Source organism: Protobothrops mucrosquamatus, unplaced genomic scaffold (assembly GCF_001527695.2).
Source record: "Protobothrops mucrosquamatus isolate PMUCROS unplaced genomic scaffold, P.Mucros_1.0 scaffold301, whole genome shotgun sequence".
Classification (NCBI taxonomy): Eukaryota; Metazoa; Chordata; class Lepidosauria; order Squamata; family Viperidae; genus Protobothrops; species Protobothrops mucrosquamatus.
The window spans coordinates 1,196,433-1,221,667 of NW_015386644.1; the positions used below are offsets into that span (position 1 = coordinate 1,196,433).

Consider the following 25,235-nt stretch of genomic DNA (forward strand, 5'->3'; position numbering starts at 1 on the left):
ACAAGCGGGATTGGCCTAGGGAATTTTAGTGGGGTTTTTTAAGGGAAATTTTAATTATTAGGCCATTACAAATATTTCCTTTTAATCTGGTTTTAATTTGATATTTACTGTAATATTGGTTTTATAAGGCTGTCAGCCGCCCTGAGTCCGGTAAGGAGAAGGGCGGGATACAAATCAAATAAATAAATAAATAAATAAAATAAATTTACGTTGCATAAGAAAATAGGAAAAAAATAAATATATAAAGCATTGTTTTTACTGTTCATTTTGGAGAAGTGCAATGCAATTCTTCCTGCTTCCACTTTGAAGTAATTTCCATTGTGTTCGATTTCGCACACTTCTGAGAAGTATGGTTATCAGATCTGAGCTGCAAAACTCCATAGGGCCATCAGATGGCAGCAGAACAATACAAAGAACAGTACATTATTGCTGCAATCTAGTGATTGTCTAGACAAGTTTTGCAACCCAGATCCTATCTAGCATGATTCAAAGTATCTTTCGGGAATGGAATCCAAAGCTTTGCACAGCTCAATTATCATACAGAGTGATAGTGAGAAAGAATACAGTTAGAATACCAATTATATCACATCATCGTATCATACGACACTACTTTATAATACATTACACTATGTTTGCTTACTCTATAGCAAGGGTGTCAAACTGGTGGCCTGCAGGCCGGATGCGTCACGTGCAGGCCATGCCCGCCCTGGCTCCGCAAAGGCAAAAAAGGTCACGATACGTCACGTGACACGATTGAGTTTGACACCCATGCTCTACAGCAAGCGATAATTACAAAAATGGTTAACTTACAGAAGGTGTGAGTTTCAACTCAGATCTCTCCCTGTCCCCTTGTTCAAAGAACTCACTTGTTACCAGTTCAGCTACCTAAAACGCATACAAAAAGATCAAATTATGGTTTATATTGTTAATTGCATTCCAGACTAAAACCTTTATTAAGATTAAATACAAATATGTATTTGACTATCAGATGCCCTTGGTGAATATTTAGGCATAATATATGCCTGTCATGCTATTTTTTGCAATGTTATGCAAAGAGCAGAAGAGGAATAATAAATAATAAACCAAGGAAATTAAAACATAAGCTAGGAGAAAAGACAACATAGCTTAATTTACTATCCAATAATACTTTCACTATATCTCTCCATACTTTTTTAACCCTTGCAAACACTCCATGCTTCAAACATGTTTACACACTGCTTCATATACTCTTTTCTCTTGTTTAAACTTGAACTGTCTTTTTTTTTTTTAGATGTTGTCATCAGGTCCATCCAACCATGACTTCTTTGATACATTGATACATACCTTTCTCTTGATACATTCACTCATCCTTCATGTACTTGTTTTCTAATTTGATCTTCATTCACTCTCTCAATATGACCAAATCACTTCAATATATTCATTTCATACATGCCATTCACTTTTATAGATGCATAAAATTTCAAATCCACGCTCCTTGTTGTATCATACAACTATATAACATTCGCTGCAAGTCACTTGGATTCTCAGCCAACACTGCAAACGCACATTCGGATTTCCAAGCAACACATCTCACACATCGGCACAAGCATTCGTAACACATTTATCCACAACTACACAAATAACCAAGGATTGGTCAGACAGCCTTTCTTCCTCCTCATGTAATGTTGAGTAATTTATTAAGCATCCATTTATTCTCTTGCATGTTTTATTTCCATTGTTTTACTGTCATTCAGCAACTTCAACTGTATTTGCATAAAACATTCCGTTATTCCTATCTATTCAATTTAGAGTATAATTTCACTAAATGAACAAATATATAGTCCTGTTCTCACATTGGGATGGGGGGGGGGCAGGGGGAGCTGCAATACTGCTGACGTAGGTCATAAGAGCAGGCGGTTTGCCAAGCACTCAAATTTTGTTCATGTGACTGCTGGGGCATCGCAATGGCTGTCAGAAACTTTAATCCAAGATTCATCAAAATTCATCAAAAAGTCCCTAGACAACATTGAAACTGTCTAGTGATCCGTGGTCAGTATTCAGTTCCTGACAGACATCGTATGTTTATTTACTTTAGAAAAATATAATAAGGGACACCTCCTCTTTTACGATAACGGTCAAAATAATTCGAATATGACCGGTACGATCCTTAAGTGGATGAATGCATCAAGTTGGGCAAAGATAACCTAAGCAATCCCTCAAATAATTTTAAGTAAAGTTTTGAACTAAAAAAAAAAAGATCTTTCATAAAGATTTATGGTAAGTCTTTGCCTTCAATATTTTATGCCAGGATGGACATTAAAGCACTGTCAATTAGGTATGCCAAATTTCTTTTTAATTCACATTTTTAATACAATGGAAATGATCACCATAATTGATTATGTGATTATAGAAGTAAAGTCTCTTGAAATACTCTAATATTATTCAATGTTATCAATTAAGCAAGAAAAAGAAAAAGACTGGGCAATAAACTACACGTAGCAGAAGATCTGTGATATTTTTAATGCAGCAGTGGTATTGTAACCTGACTGCAGATTTGGCCCTTTCCGTGTCAGGTTCCTGGGAAAATTGTTGGGATAGAACCTCCCCTTTCTTGTGCTGCTATTAATCATGACTTGCCTGTCTTGAAATCTCCCATGGTTTCGTTGCAGCTCCAAGGTCACAGGCTGTCATTAGCATTGATCTGAAAAACAGAAATGAACAATAAAAATGGAACAAAGCTTTGTTGGTTTTCTAAACAAATTCATCCTGAATACATGAGGCATTTTTTAAGAGTAAGACTTTACACCTCCTTCGCCAATTTAAAATATGACACAGTTTGGAATTTGAATAGTCACTGTTTTTATGTCATTAGATAGATGAAAGCTAATGCATTATAGATATAATCAGATAATGACTTTTCAATGCTAACTATTGAGTGTTACAAAAGATACATGTTTCACTGCAGACCAACTACTCATTTTGCTGTTGTAGTTTGATTAATAAATATAGGGCACTAGTTAGTTGGAATGTCATGATGTGATAAAAGGAAATTATGTAATAAATACAGTTTGGGGTAGTCTGTTTGCCTGGATATAACTGGCTACTGTACTAAGAAAATGATTGTGAGAGGCATTCCAGACACTGTTTGAACAGTTTCTATCGTTCGTCCGAAATAAATATTCAAGATTATTGTAAGGATTACTCCATCTCAATGTAGTTTAATACCTGGCTACAAATATGTTTTATAAGTGTTGGGAGATAGCAATTACTCAAATGGAGAAAGCATTTATGTACAATGCACAATGCAAATTAAACTATAAGGAAGCCCAGAAGAACAGCAAGAAAACTGGGGATTTTTATAAAAGTAAATGTATTATCCATATTCTAAAATCAGGAATGGGTGAAATATATAAGAATAGAAAATTATCTACACCTCATTTAAAAACACAAAGACTTAAAGAATAGCTCCTTTCGTGAGTATGTTTCATCCCCCACAGATGAAAATACTTAAATACTGATGTTTATGCTCAGGGCTTTTTTTCTCATAGAACGCCCAGAATGTAGTTCCGGCACCTTTTTTGGATGGAACCTTGTAGGGTAGGCAAGGCGGGTTGTATGACGTGTGTGAGTTCCGGTACCTTTTTTTTTTTTTTTTTTTTTTTTAGAAAAAAAGCACTGTTTATACTGTATATTCCCAATCTGAATACATTCACTGAGCTTCTTATGGTGTAAAGAAGATTGCCAGAGTTACAATGGACTATCTAAGTTAGCCTTCTCAAACTTTGTGCCATGAGGTTGTGTCAAAATATACTGCAGGTACTCCTCAACGTACGACCACAATTGAGCCCATAATTTCTGTTGTTAAGTGAGACATTTGTTACGTGAGTTTCCCCCCAATTTACGACCTTTCTTGCCTCAGTTGTTAAGTGAATCACTGCAGCTGATAAATCAGCAACGTGGTTGTTAAGTGAATCTGACTTCCCCGTTGACTTTGCTTCTCAGGTCACAAAAGGGGATCACATGATCTTGGGACACAGTAACGGTCATAAATATGAACCAGTTGCCAAGCATCTGAATTTTGATCACGTGAACCTGGGGATGCTGCAAAGGTCATAACTGTGAAAAACAGTGCCACTATATTCAGTGCCACTATAACTTTGAACGGTCACTAAACGAACTGTTGTAAGTTGAGGACTACATGTACACATCATTTGCAGCCTGCATAGCTTTATGCATTTTTTTTTCTTCCTAGTGTTTTCCCACAAGTTCAGGGTCTGCTATTTCTTCTGGATCAACCAAGTATCGATCCCACTGTTTGCCACAGGAATTGATCAACCCGCTTATTGCCCAGGCCTAACATCATGGCCTGAGAGAGAGAGAGTGACTGGCCCAAAGTTATCCAGCTGGCTTTTATGCCAAAGGCAGGACTTTATGTTTTATGGGAGTTAAAATCCAGCTGTCTCTGGAGGTCACCACATAAAGGAACACTGATTTAGAAGAGCCCTTATGACCCACGTAACAAATCAAGAAAGCAGCTTTTTCTTCCCAAAGGGACAATTTAAGAAGGGACAATTTTCTGCAACGGGTACCTTCTCTATACCTGCGCATGGAAGACAGAATCAGAGGCATTTGGAAGGAGCATAAAAAAAAGTTAAAACAATGGTTACAACTACACGATCAAGGCTGTCATCTTCACTTTTTAAAGAATTAATTTAAAAAGAAAGACAATATAAATAAATGGGAAAAATGACAGTAAATGCTTAATTGTCATCTTCACCTTTTTTGACCCACTCCACAGATACTCCTGGATGTAACTAAAATGCAGGTTTGGAGACAATGAGCGAAAGTAACTCTACATGCACATGGGAAATAGACAGAGGGCGAACTGACAATTAAAATAATCTGTGGGTACCTAGGTGCCTTAATTGAGAATATGATCTGAATCAGCTAATGGATTTGCTTTTTTTGTAGGGGTTGCTATGCAGTTTTTTCACATATCCCCTAATATTACACTTGTAATACATTAAAATATTCAACCATCCCTTAAATATTTAGTGGTTTCTTCTTCCAAATGAAACCAAACCTGGGAGAATAGGTGTTGTGACTGTTCAAGGAAAGGGCAGCATGATGGAAGTATGCAATATAAATTTAACAAATAAACATAAGATTGTTTCATTTTTTTCCCCTCTTACAAGACCAAATCTCTGTTGTTTTTTTAAAAAGGATGCCAAACTTCTAACAATAGTTATAGCTTGTAGAAGCCACCTGGAGCCTCCTTCACACTACTAATTGCTTTAGGCTTTCCTGTACAAGTTTGTTGTGGCTTTATTTTTTGATATCTGATATATGTTGTTGTTGTTGTTTTTTTAAAAATAGTCTTGGATTATAAATAAATACAATCACACATTACTAATCTCAGGAATCATGGCAAATATTCAGAGGATTTCCACGCTTTGCTGAAATCAGGACATTTGGAAACCCCAGAACGTAAGATCTGATCATAATCTTTACTGGAAATACTTAAACGTGTTTTAATGAAAGCACTTAAGCTTAGGGAGGGTTTTTTTTGGTGTCAAGTGTGGATAGACTCAAGAAGCAGTGCTCTTTGACATTCATAATAAAGATATACCAGAGGTGTCCAAAACATTTAGAGTTTGAAGCAGTTTCCATTTCCAAATGGATTGTTCTGACGTTTTTGGAAATGTTTTGAGTTCCAAAGAATTCCAGAATGTTAAAACAACCTATTGTGAATTCAAAATAATCACTTTTGGGCTCAGGATAAGATGTTTTGAATATGAAACATTTCAAATTCAAAATGTTTTGCACGACTATGATGCCTGCAAATTAACTCTGCACTTCTAAAACCACTGGGAGAAATTTGGCCACCTGCCCCTACAAAGTGCCTCAGTTTCTATGCCAGGTGAACTTTACCCAAGAGAAAGATCTCACCGGAATACCTCTCGCTGATATTTAACATTCCAGTTGTAATCTCCTTTGTTGACAAGTTCAAAAAATTCAGTCCTCTTCCTGTAACCAAATATTACAACATTACAAACCAAACAGAGAAAGACATAGCTGCCCATCTTAGGCAGCAATATCCTGGGTATTCAAAAGCAGTAATTAAATAGTAAGAACAAAAGAAAAATTTTTTCCCAGGGCCTGTAACACAACACACCAGCACATATCCAGATCGAACTTTAAAATTTTATTAGGCTCCGGCCTCCTTACTACCACATAGCTTATGGGAAAAGTCAGATCAGGACTAGGTGTATGAAAATTCATTCCCACAAATTCATTTAAAATATGCAGAAATTAGCAGGACAAACGTGCTAAATAATCCTTTTTTGTAACAAGTAAAACTTAGCACATCCTAAAGCAGGGGTCTTCAAACTTGGCCCTTTTATGATTTTGTGGACTTCAACTCCCAGAATTCCTCAGCCAACGTGCCTGGCTGAGGAATTCTGGGACTTGAAGTCCACAAAATCATAAAAGGGCCAAGTTTGAAGACCCCTGACCTAGAGTATATAGTTTAGATTGTTCCAGGCAGTTAAGGTATAATTGCAGGAGATGTCTCATAACAGCCCATTCACCATATGCTGCCAGTTACAGATTTGTAATAATTAAGGGCAGAAGGGATGGCAATTTATTATTTAATTTTTACTGCTCTCCCCCAAATAGAAATGCACAATGTCTGAAATTAACTCTCCAAACTTATGCATCTTCCATGGCCCTTGATCATATTTTATTACACCTCATGCCTTCCAGATGAGTTAGATTTCATTCACATAATTCCCCCTCAATTAGGTTTGTTAGGAATTCTTGGGAGTAGAAATCCAGCATATATAATCAGGGAAAACACTGCAAATTGATGATAAAAAATAACTTTCAATGTGTTAATTCTTAATTTTCCCATTATACAATAAAATAAAGGTTCTAAGGAGCTACTTAATACTTCTTTAGTCAAGTATGCACATACCAAAAGACTTTGAAGGGCCTTGAAATAGCTGCCCTGAGATTTCAAGAGGGAAGCACTTCACTCATCAAATGATTTGCACAGGCTAATGTGCCTTACTTGACAATTCCACATAGGGAGGAATGAATCTGCAGTGATTTCTATAATAGCTGCATTGTTTTTCAAGCACAACTTTATTCTGCAGTGCCAGAAAGCAGTTCTTGAAGACTTTGGTATGCAAACTGCTTCTACTGAATGTTGTTCACGAAATTTATTTATATAGCTGCCCATCTTACTGAAGACAACTCTGGGTGGCAAGCAACAGTCAGGATAAAAACAATAAATAAAAACAAGCATGTGAAATATTTTTTAAAAAGCTTAGTAATAAATATTGTAAAAGCAAATGATACAAACCACAGGACAGGGAGGATAAAAATGGTCACCTCAACAATGGAGCTATCTACACAATTCTCTGGTTCCTTGGGAGCCACAGGCCTGACAATATAGCCAAGACTTGAGGTCTTTAAAGAATGTCAAAAAGGAATGGAGCTAACCTAATTTCAGGGGGAAGAATATTTCATAAGATGGGTGCCATGGCAGAGAAGGCATATCTCCTGGGGGTCACAAAATGAAGGACCCTACCATTGGTATTCACAACATGCCTACTCTACCAGATCTAGCGGGAGAGAGTGATGTAACCAGGGAGAGGTGGGCTCTCAGATAACTCATCCTATGCTATGATGGGCTTTAAAGGTTAAAACCAGCACCCTGAATTAAACTCAGAAGCAAACTGGCAGCCAATGCAGCTTGTATAACATTTGCTGCTCTAGGAATGCACATAAACATCCGTTCCACTGCATTCTGTACCAGCTGAATTGTTTTGATACTCTTCAAGGGCAGCTCCATGAGAGTGCATTGCAATTCACCAGGACATGAGTGACTCTAATTCCTGATTCAGGAATGGGTGCAACAGGTGGAACAGATGAAATTGTGCAAAGGCCCACCTAGCCGAGCTGCCATCTGTTTCTCGAGCAGAAGTTGTGAGTCTAGGAGGAAACCCCCCCCCCCTTAGATCTTAAAAAGAGAGGAGAAAGCACCAAACCCTGTGGCACCCCACATAGTAGGGCAAGAGTGGGACTTCTCATCCCTGATCAACACTAACTGAAATTGGCCCTGAATGAAGGTGGCAAATCAGCATAACATTGTAATGCCCATCCCCAATTCTCTGGGCTGATCCAGAAAGACAACATGGTTGATGATACTGAAAACCCCCGAGAGGTCTAGTAGGGCAAGGATGGTTGCACTACAAACATCCCACCCATGCCACAGGCTGTCCAAAAACATAACCAATGCTGCTTCCATTCCATACCTAGGTCTAACTCCTGACTGAAAAGGGTCCAGATAATCCTTCTCTAAAGCCTCTGAAACTGTTGCACAACCACTTTTACCACCTTCTCCCCCCCAAAGGAAGGTGAAATATTGGATGAAAATTGTCCATATTGTGGGGTCCTGCAATGGCCTCTTGAGAAGAGAGTGAACCACATATTCTTTAAGAAGTAAAGGAACCCCCTCATTCAAAGAATTCACTAACACCAGAACCCATTCACAAGACACCTCCCAGTCCACTTTGACAAACCAGGATGGGCATGGAGTTTAAGACCAGATAGCTGAGCTCACAGTCCTAAGGAACCTTCCCATTTCCTCAGGTCCAACAGGTTTTAATTGTTCCCAGACAACTGGGCAAGACTCTTCTCTTGGCATTTTTTCTGGACCTGCAGGAAGGCCAACATCTAACTGGGAACAAATCCAAGTGACTTTATCTTGCCAGAGTTGTTAAGTGAAGCATTGCAGTTGTTAAATTAGTAACACTGTTGTTAAATGAATCTGGCTTCCCTTTTGACTTTGCTTGTCAGAAGGTTACAAACGGTGATCACATAACCCCAGGACACTGCAACCGTCATAAGCACATGCCAGTTGCCAAGTGTCCAAATCTTGATCACATGATCATGGGGATGCTGCAATGGTCGTAAGTATGAAAAAATGGTCATGTCACCTTTTTCAGTGCCGTTGACACTTTGAATGGTCACTAAACAAATGGTTGTAAGTCAAGGACTATCTGTACTTACATCTTGCTTGCAAATAATTGTAACGGTATCACTAATACCTTATAAAATCAAATTAGAAGATAAAGCAACTTCATTATTTAACTGCCTGTTTTAATATAAAAGGTTACCCTGTGAGGTGGAGTTGGGCTGAGGGAGAGAATGACTGTTTTTCTCAGGCAATTCCTGTAGCTGAAGGTGGACCAAAACTTGGGTCTCTAACTAGTCTTAGTCCAACACCTTAATCACTAAGCTACCGTGGCTTTCATATGTAGAATAAGACTGGCATGGCTGGCTCCAGGAATTCTGGGAGTTGAAGTCCACAAGTCATAAAAGGGCCATTGTTCCCCACCCCTGCTGTAAATAATTAAAATGATGAGTAAATACTAACTTATAGTATTCTATACCCAGTGCTCTAGCTGATATTTAAACACTGTTGTTGTGGATTGCAACTCTTTCAGAATTTCATTTATCAAAATTAGAAAATGCCAATACTTACTCAAAATAGAGAGTGAGGTCTGTTGCCAGTATTGACTTCTTCAGAAGCTGCATAAGATCACTGTAATCCTTGGAGGACAAATTAGCAAAGATGTTGTGACCCTATAATGAAAGAGAGAGCAAAGCTAAATAGCTTAGAATCAATAGAAGAATTTTTCCAATAAGTCACTATTGCAAGAAATCTTTTTTAAAAAAATAAATTGTAATGAAATCATAGCAAACATATTTCATTCAGCTGCTATACTTAAGATGTAATGCTAGATATTTCTGCTGGACTAAAAATATGGGCTAGTAAATAAAAAATATTGTCCATAAACTTTTTTTTTTGTTTGCATATAAACTGATGAACAATCTATGGAAATTTCGACCTAAAGAACTTAGCTTTTTCTTTAAAACTGAAGTTTTATGTTAGTTGTTTTTGGTTTTTCATTTGTAAGGTGTTTTTAATCTGTTGTTATCTGCCCAGAATAGCTGTGGTAGCAGGTGGGTGGTTACATAAATCTAAAAAAACAACTCATGTATCTTACAGGGAGATAAAATACTGATTACTATTAGGCTATCCAACCAATCCTAAATCTATATCTATGCTCATAAATCTCAATTTCAGTAAATGTTGTTTTGATGTAAATATGCCAAAGATGCTATAAACTCTTTAAGGCTGAGTCCACTTTAAATGTTCTCTTGAAATATTCTTTTTTTTTACCCATATAGAATATAATTCTTTATTGGCCAAGTGTGACTGGACACACAAGGAATTTGTCTCCGATGCATAAGCTATCAGTGTACACAGAAGCAGCAAGTAATAAATCATGATCATAATCATAAAATACAATCATCATAAATTTAAGATACAACACTCAGTAATAGTCATAGGATACTAAATAATCAACATAAATCATAATAGGATGTGTTTCTAAATTCTGAGATAAATTGTAGACAATAGCAAATTATCTACGCTCCATCCAATAATATGATAATAGAGTCCTACTACTACTACTACTACTACTACTACTACTACTAATAATAATAATAATAATAATAATAATAATAATAATAAACAATAATAATAATAAAGTTGGAAGGGACCTTGGAGGGCATCTAGTCCAACCCCCTGCTCAGGCAGGAAACCCTATACTATTTCAGACAAATGGCTGTCCAGTCTCTTCTTAAAAACTTCCCAGTGTTGGAGCATTCACAGCTTTTGGAGGCAGGTTGTTCTGCTGATTAATTGTTCTAACTGTCAGGAAATTTCTCCTTAGTTCTAGGTTGCTTCTCTCCTTGATTAGTTTCCATCCGTTGCTTCTTGTCCTGCCTTCAGGCGCTTTGGAGAATAGCTTGACTCCCTCTTCTTTGTGGCAGCCCCTGAGATATTGGAACACTGCTATCATGTCACCCCTTGTCCTTCTCTTCATTAGACTAGACATGCCCAATTCCAGCAACCGTTCCTTATATATCTTAGCCTCCAGTCCCCTGATCATCTTTGTTGCTATTCTCTGTACTCTTTCTAGAGTTTCAACATCTTTTTTACATTGTGGTGACCAAAACTGGATGCAGTATTCCAAGTGTGGCCTTACCAAGACATTATAAAGTGGTATTAACACTTCATGTGATCTTGATTCTATCCCTCTGTTAATGCAGCCTAGCACTGTGTTGGCTTTTTTGGCAGCTGCAGCACACTGCTGGCTCATGTTTAAGTGATTGTCCACTAGGATTCCAAGATCCCTCTCACAGTTGCTACTATTGAGCAAGTTACTACCTATACCATACCTGTGCATTTGGTTTTTCTTGCCTAAATGTAGAACTTTACGTTTACCACTGAATTTCATTTTGTTAGATAGCGCCCAATGTTCAAATCTGTCAAGATCCTTCTGTATCTTAAGCCTGTCTTCTGGAGTGTTGGCTATTCCTGTAGTCTGCAAATTTGATGAGTTCCCCATCTATCCCCTCATCCAAATCGTTGATGAAGATGTTGAAGAGCACTGGGCCCAGAACAGAGCCCTGGGGCACCCCACTACACACTTCCCTCCATGTAGATGCAGTTCCATTGAGGACCACTCGCTGAGTACGGCCGGTCAGCCAGCTACGAATCCATCTGGTGGTGATGCTGTTTAACCCACATTTTTCTATCTTATCAAGTAGTAGGTTGTGATCTACTTTATCAAATGCCTTACTGAAGTCCAAGTAAATTATATCCACAGCATTCCTCTGGTCCACTAATTTTATCAAAGAATGCAATAAGATTTGTCTGGCATGATCTGTTTTTGACAAACCCATGTTGGCTTTTGGTAATGACTTTGTTTGCCTCTAGGTGTTTGCTGATTCGTTGCTTGATTATCTTTTCCAAGATCTTCCTAGGTATTGAGGTCAGGTTGAAAGGTCTGTAGTTTCCTGGATCCATTTATTTTCCTTTTTTGAAGATGGGGAACTGCATCAGCTTTTTCCCAGTCCTCTGGTAGTTCCCCAGTGCTCCAGCATCTTTGAAAGATATAGTTCAATGGTTCTGAGATCACATCTGCCAGTTCCTTGAGAACATTGGGATATAATCCATCTGGTCCTGGTGATTTGAACTCATCTAGGGTGGACAGGTGCTCACTTATCATTTTCTGCCTGGTCCTGCTCTGATTTCTGATCTGGTCCTGCTCTAATTTCTCTGGAACTTTCACTACTATAATAAACCTTTTCCCTGTCATCTCTGCCTACAAAGACAAATCCAACTCATTCTGGAAAAGAAATCTATATTAATGTAAATATTTTCTTATAGTAGTTATGTAAGTGTGAATTACATCAAAATCTGAATTCAAGAAACATAAATTATTCATCTAGAATTCATTAAACATACTAATATAAAATTCTATGTACGCATTCAAATAACAGAGCAGGTTCATTGGAGGAAAACTTCCAACCTCATAAATGCAAAACTTTAAACAATGCTTTTTTTTCTCCCAACTCCAGCAGCTCAACCCATAAACTTCTTTTCAATTGAAAAGCTGTTGAATAATTTAATACCAGAATTAATAGTTACTCTATTTAGGAAGAGGTAATGCCAGTCTATATTTAGGAAAAAAATATTTATTTAGATTTTCCTATAAGAGAAAATATATTACTAAGAACATTACAGCTCTAATAGTAAAGAAAAAATCAAAACCTTTTTAAGCACATTTATTTATTAAATTTATATGCCACCCTTCTGATTCTGCAAAGCGACTCCGGGCAGCTTACAATTAAAATAATCAAAACTGTTTTTGCTTTTTGGAAATATTTTGCTTTGGGAGTAAATATTACATAAGTCATATCATAAAACTCAGTGCCATATATGGAATTCAGAATCTGTTTTCTATGTGCTGGCAGACAAAATAACTTTTTAGATATGCTATAATAAAGCAGCTATTGACAGTTATTTTTAGAAAAGAAGAAGAAATGGGGTAATCCATGGTTTTTGTACCTCACTCTGAAGAATCATTACAGCATGGTTGAAATGGTGATGCTCCAGAGTAGCAGATGTCCCATAGAGCTGAGCTAAAGCAGACCCAATCCTGAAAAAAATGCAACATGTGACATTCTTTCAGCACATGCTTCTGAGATTATCAAATGATGAGAGAAATGCTATCCCAATCTTTCTGTTTTGTAGCACAGACCATTAACCTTTCCAAACTCGCTGTTTTCCATCTATGCCACCATTCCAGAATGAGAAAGGGAGGGCTAAAGGAAGGGTTATAACAGGGATATGTATTCAGATCATAGATCTATTCAGCATATAAACACAATATGAGCGGCGATTCTGATTTATCTTTTCTACACAATCTGATCTTTTTCAGTCACTGGGACATTGGTTTCTTCATTGGTAATGTTTTTTTCTGAGCTGGGCTCTGAAATGAACTGGTGAAGTGCTATATTTCTTTTATCTCTTTAAAATTGTTTCAATTCTGCTTGGAGAAGAAAGGCTCCAAAATAGAGCTGTCAAAGGTTTCTGCCACGGTTTAAATTTAGATATGTATAATTCATGATCGGAATCTGCACATTCACCAGATGAGGGAAGAAAAACAGAAAGATCTCTTTTGATATATTTTGGTAGAGTAGACTAACAGACTTGGAAGGGACCTTGTAGGTCATCTAGTCCAACCCCCTGCCCCAACAAGAGTCCCTACACCATTTCTGACAGATGCCAGTCCAGTCTCTTCTTGAAAGCCTCCAGTAACGAAGGACCAACAACATCTGAAGGCAGTCTGTTCCATTGGTTGATTGTTCTCATCCATCCATCCATCCACCCACCCACCTACCTACTTGCCTACCTACCTACCTAAAAATGGGATATAACCCTGACTAAATATGCATACAGGTGCTGTTAATGCTTCAGTTTAAGTTTTATATGCTTTCAAAACAAATTCCTGTTTAATATCTGCATAGCTGTGTAACTAACCACGTCTACACAAACATAGATTGTAGTACATTTAAAATGCTAAATTTAATTCTTCAAAGAAAGTATGAATTGTAATTACAAAACTGGTAATTGTTAGAAGATGGAACACACAAGGATTACAAGAGTTATATCACAAGAGATTAACACAGATGAGGCTTGGTGTTATTGGTGGGTGTATGCTTATGTATATATGCTTAGTTGAAGAAATTAGTTTAAGAGATTCTTGCTTGGAATGAATATAGGAGATTATATTGCAAAGCTACACTACCCAGATATTTAATCATCATGGGGCAGCTGCAATGAGAGAAAGAGGAGAAAATTACTAAGAACATTGTCCCCCAGAGGAAACAGCAGTGAAGTGGATTAACAGGCTGTGATACTGTTTTCAATCACACTCCTCTCAATCTTTCATTGTACTGAACCCTCCCCACCCAAGTTAGGAAAGAAATGGGAAAAGTGAGGCTTAAATTTACAGTCTTTCCAACCACAAATCACAACATGTCAGGATCATAACAACTGTTATCATTATACTTAATACACTATGTCGCCATGTGCTATAACCTTTCAGTTATTTCTTTAACATTTCTTTAACATTACAAAAAGACCGTGTTCTCCCTGCATAAACTCACGGAACTCAATACAAGGGACAGATATAGACTGATGGTTTACCAGTAAATAATGCTCTTTATAAAAAAAAAATTAGACAAGTTAAAAATAATCTTTAGATTAAATGGTTTGTATTTTGATTAATATCCACTTCATAAAATAATGCAGTTTTAAAAATGTTTGAATCTTGCAAAGTCTCAAATCTCATATAATTTTGGTGTGCACCTGGTTTCAGATCTGAACTTAAAATCTTGTTGTACATGGACATTTTTACTTTCTTGTCAATGTTTCATGTGCCAGATTTTGCTATTCCTGCAAGAATTCGTCCATTTTTTTAAATTTTATTTATCTGGCACAAGCACTGTTGTTCAAGATTGTACAAGATGTACAAGATTGTACAAGAAAAATCTCAAACGGTACGAATTCAGACAGGAACAAAGAGCCTTCTCAGTAGACATCCACTGTTAAGCCTCATAAAAACTTGCATTTTACTACTGAGTTAATGCAGCAGCCTGCCAGGGTGGACTCAGCTGTAGTTTTTCCATCTTCTACTCACTGCCAGAACTGATCTTAAGTAAACCTAGCCCACCTCATACTTTTGGCATTACAGAGAAGTATTCAAATGAAATATTAATCTTTCAAAACAGGGATGGAACAGGAAATCTGTTTGAATGTAATCTGCATTACATTCAACAGTCAAAAGCTTATTTCTTCTAATTTCCATAAAATCTTCATTTTGTATTATCATTCTTGTGTCTATGGAGATTCTCAGTCATCCAGGACATGGTTGTCCCAAAGGTGCTTTTTCAAAAGGCAACTGGACTTTATTTTTCTTGTTAGTATACAGCTATAAACCTTTTTTTTTAAATAATACATTCATTTTGCATGCTATTTTTAGCCTAGAACTTACTGGATAATTTCAGAGCTCCACGCAACTAACATGATGATTGTTTGATCTAGTAGTTATGCCAGTTCAGTTTTAACTGCAGGCCAAACACACATTATTTAAAACAAGTTTGCCTACTAGCATTATACTTTCTCTCTGTTTAATTAGCCACTGAAACCATTAGCGGTCCTCAAAAGCCCTAGGCTTTATACTGCCTTGGTAACTGTTTCACCATTTAATCAGATTTAGTTACTGTAGTAAAACCCAGTACTGTAACAGTCCCACTGAAAAGAAGCGGATAAAAAGAAGTTTTAGGCTTCGGAGTTATCTATCTTTTCTGTTTCCTCTTGTATCAGGAGTATTTTTTCTATATCAGTGGCTCTTCAAATTCCTTACTATGATAGATGATTTCTTTCAAAAGGGGTTACAAAGAATTCTTCACCGGCTTCTCCCATACACAGCTCCCGTAAATTGTGCAGGGAAAAAAAAATCCTCTAATATTAAGCACCCACCCAACACAAAATGGCATGTCCTTGCAGAATTTTTAAAAATTAGCATAAACTCACTTGTTCTAGCACCCAAGTCAATTCATTACCTGATGCTTAGTTTACCCAATGGAAGGCAATCCTTGTTGCTATTCCAGCATCACAGACAGCAATCACCTTTGCTCTACTAAAGCTGATATACAGAACTGTGAAACCTGATTATAATTCCTCATATGCACCAAAAGTTTCTGAATCAAGCCGCACTACAACACATACCATCATGCTATATTGGATATTAAAATGCTTCCCAAAACGAAGATATAGTCAGGTTCCCCCATTTCATACCAGGTCCTGAATAGTAGGGATTTTTTTTAATATGTATATTTATTTTGCATTCAGTGTTGGTGGTGCAATTATAATACAGAATTCTATTAAAGATTCATATTTACTTAATGCCTTGTACTGCGCTAAGCGTGCAGACCTAATTAGTTTTTCTGAAATCTATTGCCTAGCAACTAGGTGGGCCAAGGAAGTGTGCGTGTGTTTATCAGTGTTCTGTATCAAATATATATGCCATAATACAACTCCTGATACTGAGTTCTTAATATAGAGAATTATATTCGCAGAAATACTCTCTAATTGGAAACAGAATTTCTCATTTGGGGTGCTGTACAGGTAGTCCTCGACTTACAACAATTCACTTAGTGGCTGTTGGCTGCAAAATTATAGAGAAAATAAATCTAGATAAGGTATGTCTCCAATTTTGTCTTTCTGATATCTTAATTGCCTGAATGGGATTAGTTACCATGCAATGAATATGTGCTCCAGTTTGACCCAAAACAATAAACAATATCTATATCAGGAAATCTAACACATTGTGTTGGCACAACACTACGCTAGGAATAAAATAAGTTAAGCATCAACAGAATACTTGTTTATAACAGATGTGTAAACAAAAGAGATAAAATTAGAATCTCCTGTGAAGGAAATTCTGCCTCCCAGAAGCAATGCATATGTCTTGCTACAAAGTTCATTTTACAATGTACATTCATTTATTGATGTGTTTTATGTTTATACTATATCAAACTACTTCTTTTTTTCCCCCAACTGGCAAAAAATGTTATTGCCTGTCCAAAGCTTTATCCCAGAAGCAGAAGTATCCTTTATCTCAGATGAGGTCTCTCAAAATCGTAAAATTGAAATATAATCTGAAACTGCTAAAGATGATGATGATGACACTACAGAATCTGACCTCCAAAATCTATCCTGCACTCTCTCTGTAAAGACTTTGGTCCTTTGGCACAAAATCCCATACCATTAAGTTCGTCAATTAAGGTGATACGCTAATCCAGAAGAGTGGAGAATAAATGGTCATTTGACAGAGACTATTGTGAAGGAACTGTCCTGTGTAGAATCTGAGTAGAATCAAGGTACAAAATTACTTTATGTATAAGCTCTTTCATTTGTGCAATAACAAATTAGGCAGAACTTTGCATAGCCCCTTACAAAGTCCATCTTGTTGTAATACAAGCCAATTGTCCTATAAGAAGTTCTCCTTTAAAGTAAACTATGACCACTAGACACTAAGGATCAAGTGGGTAGTTGGGAGAGATTGTCTATTATGAAGCTGAGCAGTGTATGAGTAATTATAATCCAACTCATCAACCAGTTAGAGCAGGGGTCTGCAACCTTGACAACTTTCAGACTTGTGGACTTCAGCTCCCAGAATTCCTCAGCCAGCTATGCTATGCTGGCTGAGGAATTCTGGGAGCTGAAGTCCACAAGTCTTAAAGTTGTCAAGGTTGCAGACCCGAGTTAGAGTTTATCATGTTATAAAAACCCAGGAACTTGCAAAAAGTTGTCAGTGTCATGCAAAAACATGAAATAGCCTGCATTTTGTGGGACTTTGCCTGTCTTAAGAAAACAAGACACCATTTATGTAAACAATTTGTTCTGTTTTGAATGCAAATGCTGGCTATTTCCTTAATATTTGCTAAAATGTTATAGAATAATAAACCACATTTTTTTGTGCTTTCTGTTTTGCCACAAGCAGTTATGTCAATAAAGATGCAACTTCAACTAAAGTTCTGCCTAATTTAATGTTTTGTTTGATGGATATTCATGTGTAGCAGCTTAGGTCATAATAAAAATAATAATTTAGAAGGAATTAAGTGCTCTTTTAAAGAAATATAGAGAAAGAAATTCAATTTGATTACACATATTTTGAAACCAACATTTATTTCTAACTTCTAAAATATTCATTTTTTAAAACAAGACAAACAAATAATAGTGGAAACATACTTAGCTTGAAAGGCATTGTTTGTTCCTCTGTGATCAAGGTCATGGCATAAACATCCAACTATCAAAGCTAAAATTTCTATTTCTGTCAGAATCTCCTGAAATCCTGCTGTCTGAAAATAGAAAAAAAATATCTATTGGTAACGTCAACAAATGCAGTCATTTTTAAGCTTTCATTAGAAATCAGATAAATGAATGTTGGAGGAAGGATCAAGATGTACCAGCAGTTACATTTGATAAGTAGAAGTCAAGATGAGCTAGTGGTTAAACTGAGATCACATTAAACCCTGGGATGATTTGGGTCATTCTCTCTCAGTCAACCTACCTCACAGAGTTGCTGCCGAAAGGAAAATGGGTGGTGGGAATGCTGGTTACATCCTTTAAGCTCCTGAAGGAAAAGCAGGATATACTGGTAGTCCTTGAGTTACAACCAGTGGTGGGATTCACCCGGTTTGCAACAGTTTGGCAGGACCGGTAGCTAAATCTGGAAGTCTGTTCTAGGCCTCAGAGGCCCAGGCCTGCATCCAATAAGAGAACCAGTTGTTCAAGTATTTCAATCCCACCACTGGTTACAACCATTCATTTAGTGACTGTTCGAAATTTACAGCAGCACTGAAAAAAGTGACTTGTGACCATTTTTCACACTTTACAACTGTTGCAGCAATCCCATGGTCACATGATCAAAATTTGGGCACTTGGCAACCAGCATTTATTTAAGACAGTTGCAATGTCCTGGGGTCATGAGATCACCATTTGTAACCTTCCCAGCCGGTTTCCAACAAGCAAAGTCAATGGGGGGGGGGGGAAGCTAAATTCACATAATAAATGCACGATTCACTTAACACCTGCAATGATTCACTTAACAACTGTGGCAAAAAAGCTCATAAAATGGGGCAAAATTCACTTAGTTGCTTGACTTGCTTAGCAATGGAAATTTGGGGGTCAACTGTGGTGGTACATTTAACAAATAGCTAAAGAGTTGTTCATAATTCTAATGCCCTCCGTATGGAGTAAAGGAATAACCTCTAGCTTTCAGCTATATCAGTTCATATGTGCAAAAAGTTCAGAAGTGCGCTGTTGCAGTATTGCTAAATAGTAATGTTATAAATGTCTTTGTTCTATTGATATCCTGCTATTTTGATGATTTAACAAAGAAGCTTATTAGCCAAGCTGGACTATAACTATTTGGTTTCACATCAGTGAATCGTTGAACATGATGCTTTTCAGCTGGTAAGATGTCCAATAAGAACAACAACAAAAGGGAATCTTATCACAGAGGATCATCTAAATCATCCTCTGCACAGGTGCACTTCAGGTACGTATGAACAAATCTCATCCCTAGCTGGAGTTCAGCGGGGATGTGAACATGACTAGATACGAGCTTTTTTATGTACAATAGAAGCCTTAGTTTGCCTTGTAAGATAATTGTTCTCAGTTTTCCATACTTTTTTTTCGTTTAACATATTACAGGTAATCCTCAATTTACAACCATTTATTTAATGACTGATCGAAATTACAACTATGATCGTTTTTCACACTTACGACTGTTGCAGATGCCCCCTGGTCATGTGATTAAAATTTATATGTTTGGCAACTGGTTCACATTTATGACGGCTGCAGTGTCCCAGACTCACGTGATCACCTTTTGCGACTTTCTGACAAGCAAAGTCAACGGGGATGCCAGATTCACTTAAGAACTGTGTTGCTAACTCAACATCTGCAGTGATTCACTTAACAAATGTGGCAAGAAAGGTCGTAAAATGGAGCAAAACTCACTAAACTGTCTCACTTAGAAACAGAAATGCTGGTTGTAAGTCAAGGGCTACCTGTACTTCTTTTCAATAGTACTGAATAATTGCCTATACTACATACTAATGTCACATACTAATACTATGCCATTTTGGGGTCTGGGGTTCCAGAAAAATACAGATTAGAATATTAGAGGCTTGGGTATTGGAGGTGAAAAGGAAATACATTCCAGTTCAAGGGCCCCTCAACAGGAAATATATTGCATTACTGAACCTATCAAACATAATTAGTTTAAAGCTAACAAAAGGAACTTATCTGCCATCCTTTACTCTTTGATGAAAAATGTGTCTAAAATGTAATAAGAACATCAAAAGAGCCGTGCTTGATCAGATCAAAAATCCATGTAGCCCGTTCTGTTCCCACGTTGGCCCATCTGGAATTGGCAAGCAGGACATGAGCGAAATACCTTTTTTTTTTGCCATTCATGTTCCCCATAGAGCAATTTGTGAAACATGAATATGGAGAGGCATAGACTGGGTTCACATTTTGTATTATTCTATCTGCTTGTATTTGGCTTAAAGCAATGCATGAACTCAATTACTATGGCTCTTAAATCATAGTTTATACCATAGCTTATTGAGCAAACAAGCCATTTTGCCTCAGATACAGGAAGTAAAATCTAGCTATCGAGGCTAGTAATCCCCGATAGTTGCTTTCCATGAATCAATCTAATCTCCTTTTTGAGAGACCCAAATTAATGGGTATCATTCCATTTTTATGATAGTGAATTCCTCAGGTTAGTTAAATCCAGTGTAAAATACTTTATCTTATGTATCCTGGTTTTCCCTTCATTTAATTCCACTGAGTGCTGGGTTTTAGGATTATAAGAGGGACAAAAACTCTAGTATCCATTTTCTTCATATCATTCATACAGTATATATAGTGAATATCACACCCAAAAAACCCTGAAATAAATTTCTTCTAAGAAAATTCCTGCAGGCCTGCAGAGTAAATGATTTAAAAAATCACACCAACATGATCCATGTTTTCCCTTTTTCTACTTATGTTGTGCCATCCTATACATGTGCAAACAACAGAGAGTATGCATTGTAATGAAGCATTCAATAATTCTATCTGATGGAAACAGCTGATCCTGTAAATTCCTCTGCTCCAGGTATTTGAACATCTAGTGTCCTTTTCTGCATCTTTTCAACTTATCTTGATGATCACAATTATGCACTCTGTTTTAAAGGAACTGCTTCTCAGCACTGTACAAAGGTATTATGCTATTGACAATCCGATTCCTCTCCTAGTGATTCACCAAAATGTGGAATTTTTTTCTTCTTTTCACAGTAGCTATACGCTGGGTCAATGTTAAATGAATAAGTGTTGTCGACTTATCTTGCTGAGGTGGCAGGAAAGATTGCCATGCCAGCATAATGCACAACATCATTACTATATAAAGTAACATGTTCAAATCTGATACCATCCTTCTCCTCACTGTCATATGATTTGTGTGCAATAAATCTTGTAATGAAGTAAGCTAATATCAGTTATGATAATTCCAAAGGCATCATTTTCAATGCAAATGCAATATGAGCACAGAAAGTTTTGCTTCCTATGTCTAGCCTAATAAAGAGGACTAGGGGGTCATATGACTGCAGTCTTCCGATAACTAAGGGGCTGCCACAAAGAAGACGGAGTCAAGCTATTCTCCAAAGCATCTGAAAGCAAGACCTGAAGCAACAGATGGAAACTTATCAAAGAGAGAAGCAACCTAGAACTAAGGAGAAATTTTCTGACAGTGAAAACAATTAGTCAGTGGAACGACTTGCCTCCAGAAGTTGAGGGTGCTCCATCACTGGAGGTTTTTAAGAAGAGACTGGACAATCATTTGTCTAAAATGATATAGGGATTGCTGCTTAAGCAGGGGGTTGAACTAGAAGACCTCCAAGGTCCCTTCCAACTCTGTTATGCTCCCCTTACTTTCAAAATCTAAGCCTTGAAAGGATTATGCATAGCAATATGTACCATGATAGTGGAAGAGAACTTCTTTTTGCTGGAGAATAAATTATCTCAACTCAACTAGAGCCAGAGTCTAAATATAATTATAAAGGTCATTCTTTATGCAAGGAAATGAATTACATTTTAACTGTTCTAGTTTTATGAGTTTTGTTGNATTGAAGGAGGGAGCGGGCCACCCTGAAGAGGGCGGCAGGGCGGTTATCTGATGACGCGATGAGTGAGGCATAGTAGTTAGTCCTAGCCTCCCTCAGCGCCACTAGGTAAGATCTAAGATGTATCTTTACCTGTGTTCGAGCGGATTCGGTTCGGCTGGTCCTCCAACTGCTCTCTAGGCGTCTTTTCCGACGTTTCATATGTGCATATGTGCAAAAAGTTCAGAAGTGCGCTGTTGCAGTATTGCTAAATAGTAATGTTATAAATGTCTTTGTTCTATTGATATCTTGCTATTTTGATGATTTAACAAAGAAGCTTATTAGCCAAGCTGGACTATAACTATTTGGTTTCACATCAGTGAATCGTTGAACATGATGCTTTTCAGCTGGTAAGATGTCCAATAAGAACAACAACAAAAGGGAATCTTATCACAGAGGATCATCTAAATCATCCTCTGCACAGGTGCACTTCAGGTACGTATGAACAAATCTCATCCCTAGCCGGAGTTCAGCGGGGATGTGAACATGACTAGATACGAGCTTTTTTATGTACAATAGAAGCCTTAGTTTGCCTTGTAAGATAATTGTTCTCAGTTTTCCATACTTTTTTTTCGTTTAACATATTACAGGTAATCCTCAATTTACAACCATTTATTTAATGACTGATCGAAATTACAACTATGATCGTTTTTCACACTTACGACTGTTGCAGATGCCCCCTGGTCATGTGATTAAAATTTATATGTTTGGCAACTGGTTCACGTTTATGACGGCTGCAGTGTCCCGGACTCACGTGATCACCTTTTGCGACTTTCTGACAAGCAAAGTCAACGGGGATGCCAGATTCACTTAAGAACTGTGTTGCTAACTCAACATCTGCAGTGATTCACTTAACAAATGTGGCAAGAAAGGTCGTAAAATGGAGCAAAACTCACTAAACTGTCTCACTTAGAAACAGAAATGCTGGTTGTAAGTCAAGGGCTACCTGTACTTCTTTTCAATAGTACTGAATAATTGCCTATACTACATACTAATGTCACATACTAATACTATGCCATTTTGGGGTCTGGGGTTCCAGAAAAATACAGATTAGAATATTAGAGGCTTGGGTATTGGAGGTGAAAAGGAGATACATTCCAGTTCAAGGGCCCCTCAACAGGAAATATATTGCATTACTGAACCTATCAAACATAATTAGTTTAAAGCTAACAAAAGGAACTTATCTGCCATCCTTTACTCTTTGATGAAAAATGTGTCTAAAATGTAATAAGAACATCAAAAGAGCCGTGCTTGATCAGATCAAAAATCCATGTAGCCCGTTCTGTTCCCACGTTGGCCCGTCTGGAATTGGCAAGCAGGACATGAGCGAAATACCTTTTTTTTTGCCATTCATGTTCCCCATAGAGCAATTTGTGAAACATGAATATGGAGAAGCATAGACTGGGTTCACATTTTGTATTATTCTATCTGCTTGTATTTGGCTTAAAGCAATGCATGAACTCAATTACTATGGCTCTTAAATCATAGTTTATACCATAGCTTATTGAGCAAACAAGCCATTTTGCCTCAGATACAGGAAGTAAAATCTAGCTATCAAGGCTAGTAATCCCCGATAGTTGCATTCCACGAATCAATCTAATCTCCTTTTTGAGAGACCCAAATTAATGGGTATCATTCCATTTTTATGACAGTGAATTCTTCAGGTTAGTTAAATCCAGTGTAAAATACTTTAACTTATGTATCCTGGTTTTCCCTTCATTTAATTCCATTGAGTGCTGGGTTTTAGGATTGTAAGAGGGACAAAAACTCTAGTATCCGTTTTCTTCATATCATTCATACAGTATATATAGTGAATATCACACCCAAAAAACCCTGAAATAAATTTCTTCTAAGAAAATTCCTGCAGGCCTGCAGAGTAAATGATTTAAAAAATCACACCAACATGATCCATGTTTTCCCTTTTTCTACTTATGTTGTGCCATCCTATACATGTGCAAACAACGGAGAGTATGCATTGTAATGAAGCATTCAATAATTCTATCTGATGGAAACAGCTGATCCTGTAAATTCCTCTGCTCCAGGTATTTGAACATCTAGTGTCCTTTTCTGCATCTTTTCAACTTATCTTGATGACCACAATTATGCACTCTGTTTTAAAGGAACTGCTTCTCAGCACTGTACAAAGGTATTATGCTATTGACAATCCGATTCCTCTCCTAGTGATTCACCAAAATGTGGAATTTTTTTTCTTCTTTTCACAGTAGCTATACGCTGGGTCAATGTTAAATGAATAAGTGTTGTCGACTTATCTTGCTGAGGTGGCAGGAAAGATTGCCATGCCAGCATAATGCACAACATCATTACTATATAAAGAAACATGTTCAAATCTGATACCATCCTTCTCCTCACTGTCATATGATTTGTGTGCAATAAATCTTGTAATGAAGTAAGCTAATATCAGTTATGATAATTCCAAAGGCATCATTTCCAATGCAAATGCAATATGAGCACAGAAAGTTTTGCTTCCTATGTCTAGCCTAATAAAGAGGACTAGGGGGTCATATGACTGCAGTCTTCCGATAACTAAGGGGCTGCCACAAAGAAGACGGAGTCAAGCTATTCTCCAAAGCATCTGAAAGCAAGACCTGAAGCAACAGATGGAAACTTATCAAAGAGAGAAGCAACCTAGAACTAAGGAGAAATTTTCTGACAGTGAAAACAATTAGTCAGTGGAACGACTTGCCTCCAGAAGTTGAGGGTGCTCCATCACTGGAGGTTTTTAAGAAGAGACTGGACAAGCATTTGTCTAAAATGATATAGGGATTGCTGCTTAAGCAGGGGGTTGAACTAGAAGACCTCCAAGGTCCCTTCCAACTCTGTTATGCTTCCCTTACTTTCAAAATCTAAGCCTTGAAAGGATTATGCATAGCAATATGTACCATGATAGTGGAAGAGAACTTCTTTTTGCTGGAGAATAAATTATCTCAACTCAACTAGAGCCAGAGTCTAAATATAATTATAAAGGTCATTCTTTATGCAAGGAAATGAATTACATTTTAACTGTTCTAGTTTTATGAGTTTTGTTG

General features: G+C 37.2%; 1 protein-coding gene across 1 annotated transcript in view; it reads right to left on the reverse strand.

Moving 5' to 3' along the window:
- PDE11A (phosphodiesterase 11A) overlaps positions 1 to 25,235 on the reverse strand; it is a 100,466-nt gene that overhangs the window by 18,693 nt on the left and 56,538 nt on the right. Inside the window, exons 11-16 of the mRNA XM_015814979.1 lie at positions 18,227 to 18,336; positions 12,974 to 13,064; positions 9,533 to 9,633; positions 5,929 to 6,006; positions 2,617 to 2,680; positions 811 to 885 (exon numbers count right to left, since the gene is read on the reverse strand). Coding sequence (XP_015670465.1) covers positions 811 to 885; positions 2,617 to 2,680; positions 5,929 to 6,006; positions 9,533 to 9,633; positions 12,974 to 13,064; positions 18,227 to 18,336 — 519 coding nt within the window. The remainder of the gene's footprint in view (positions 1 to 810; positions 886 to 2,616; positions 2,681 to 5,928; positions 6,007 to 9,532; positions 9,634 to 12,973; positions 13,065 to 18,226; positions 18,337 to 25,235) is intronic.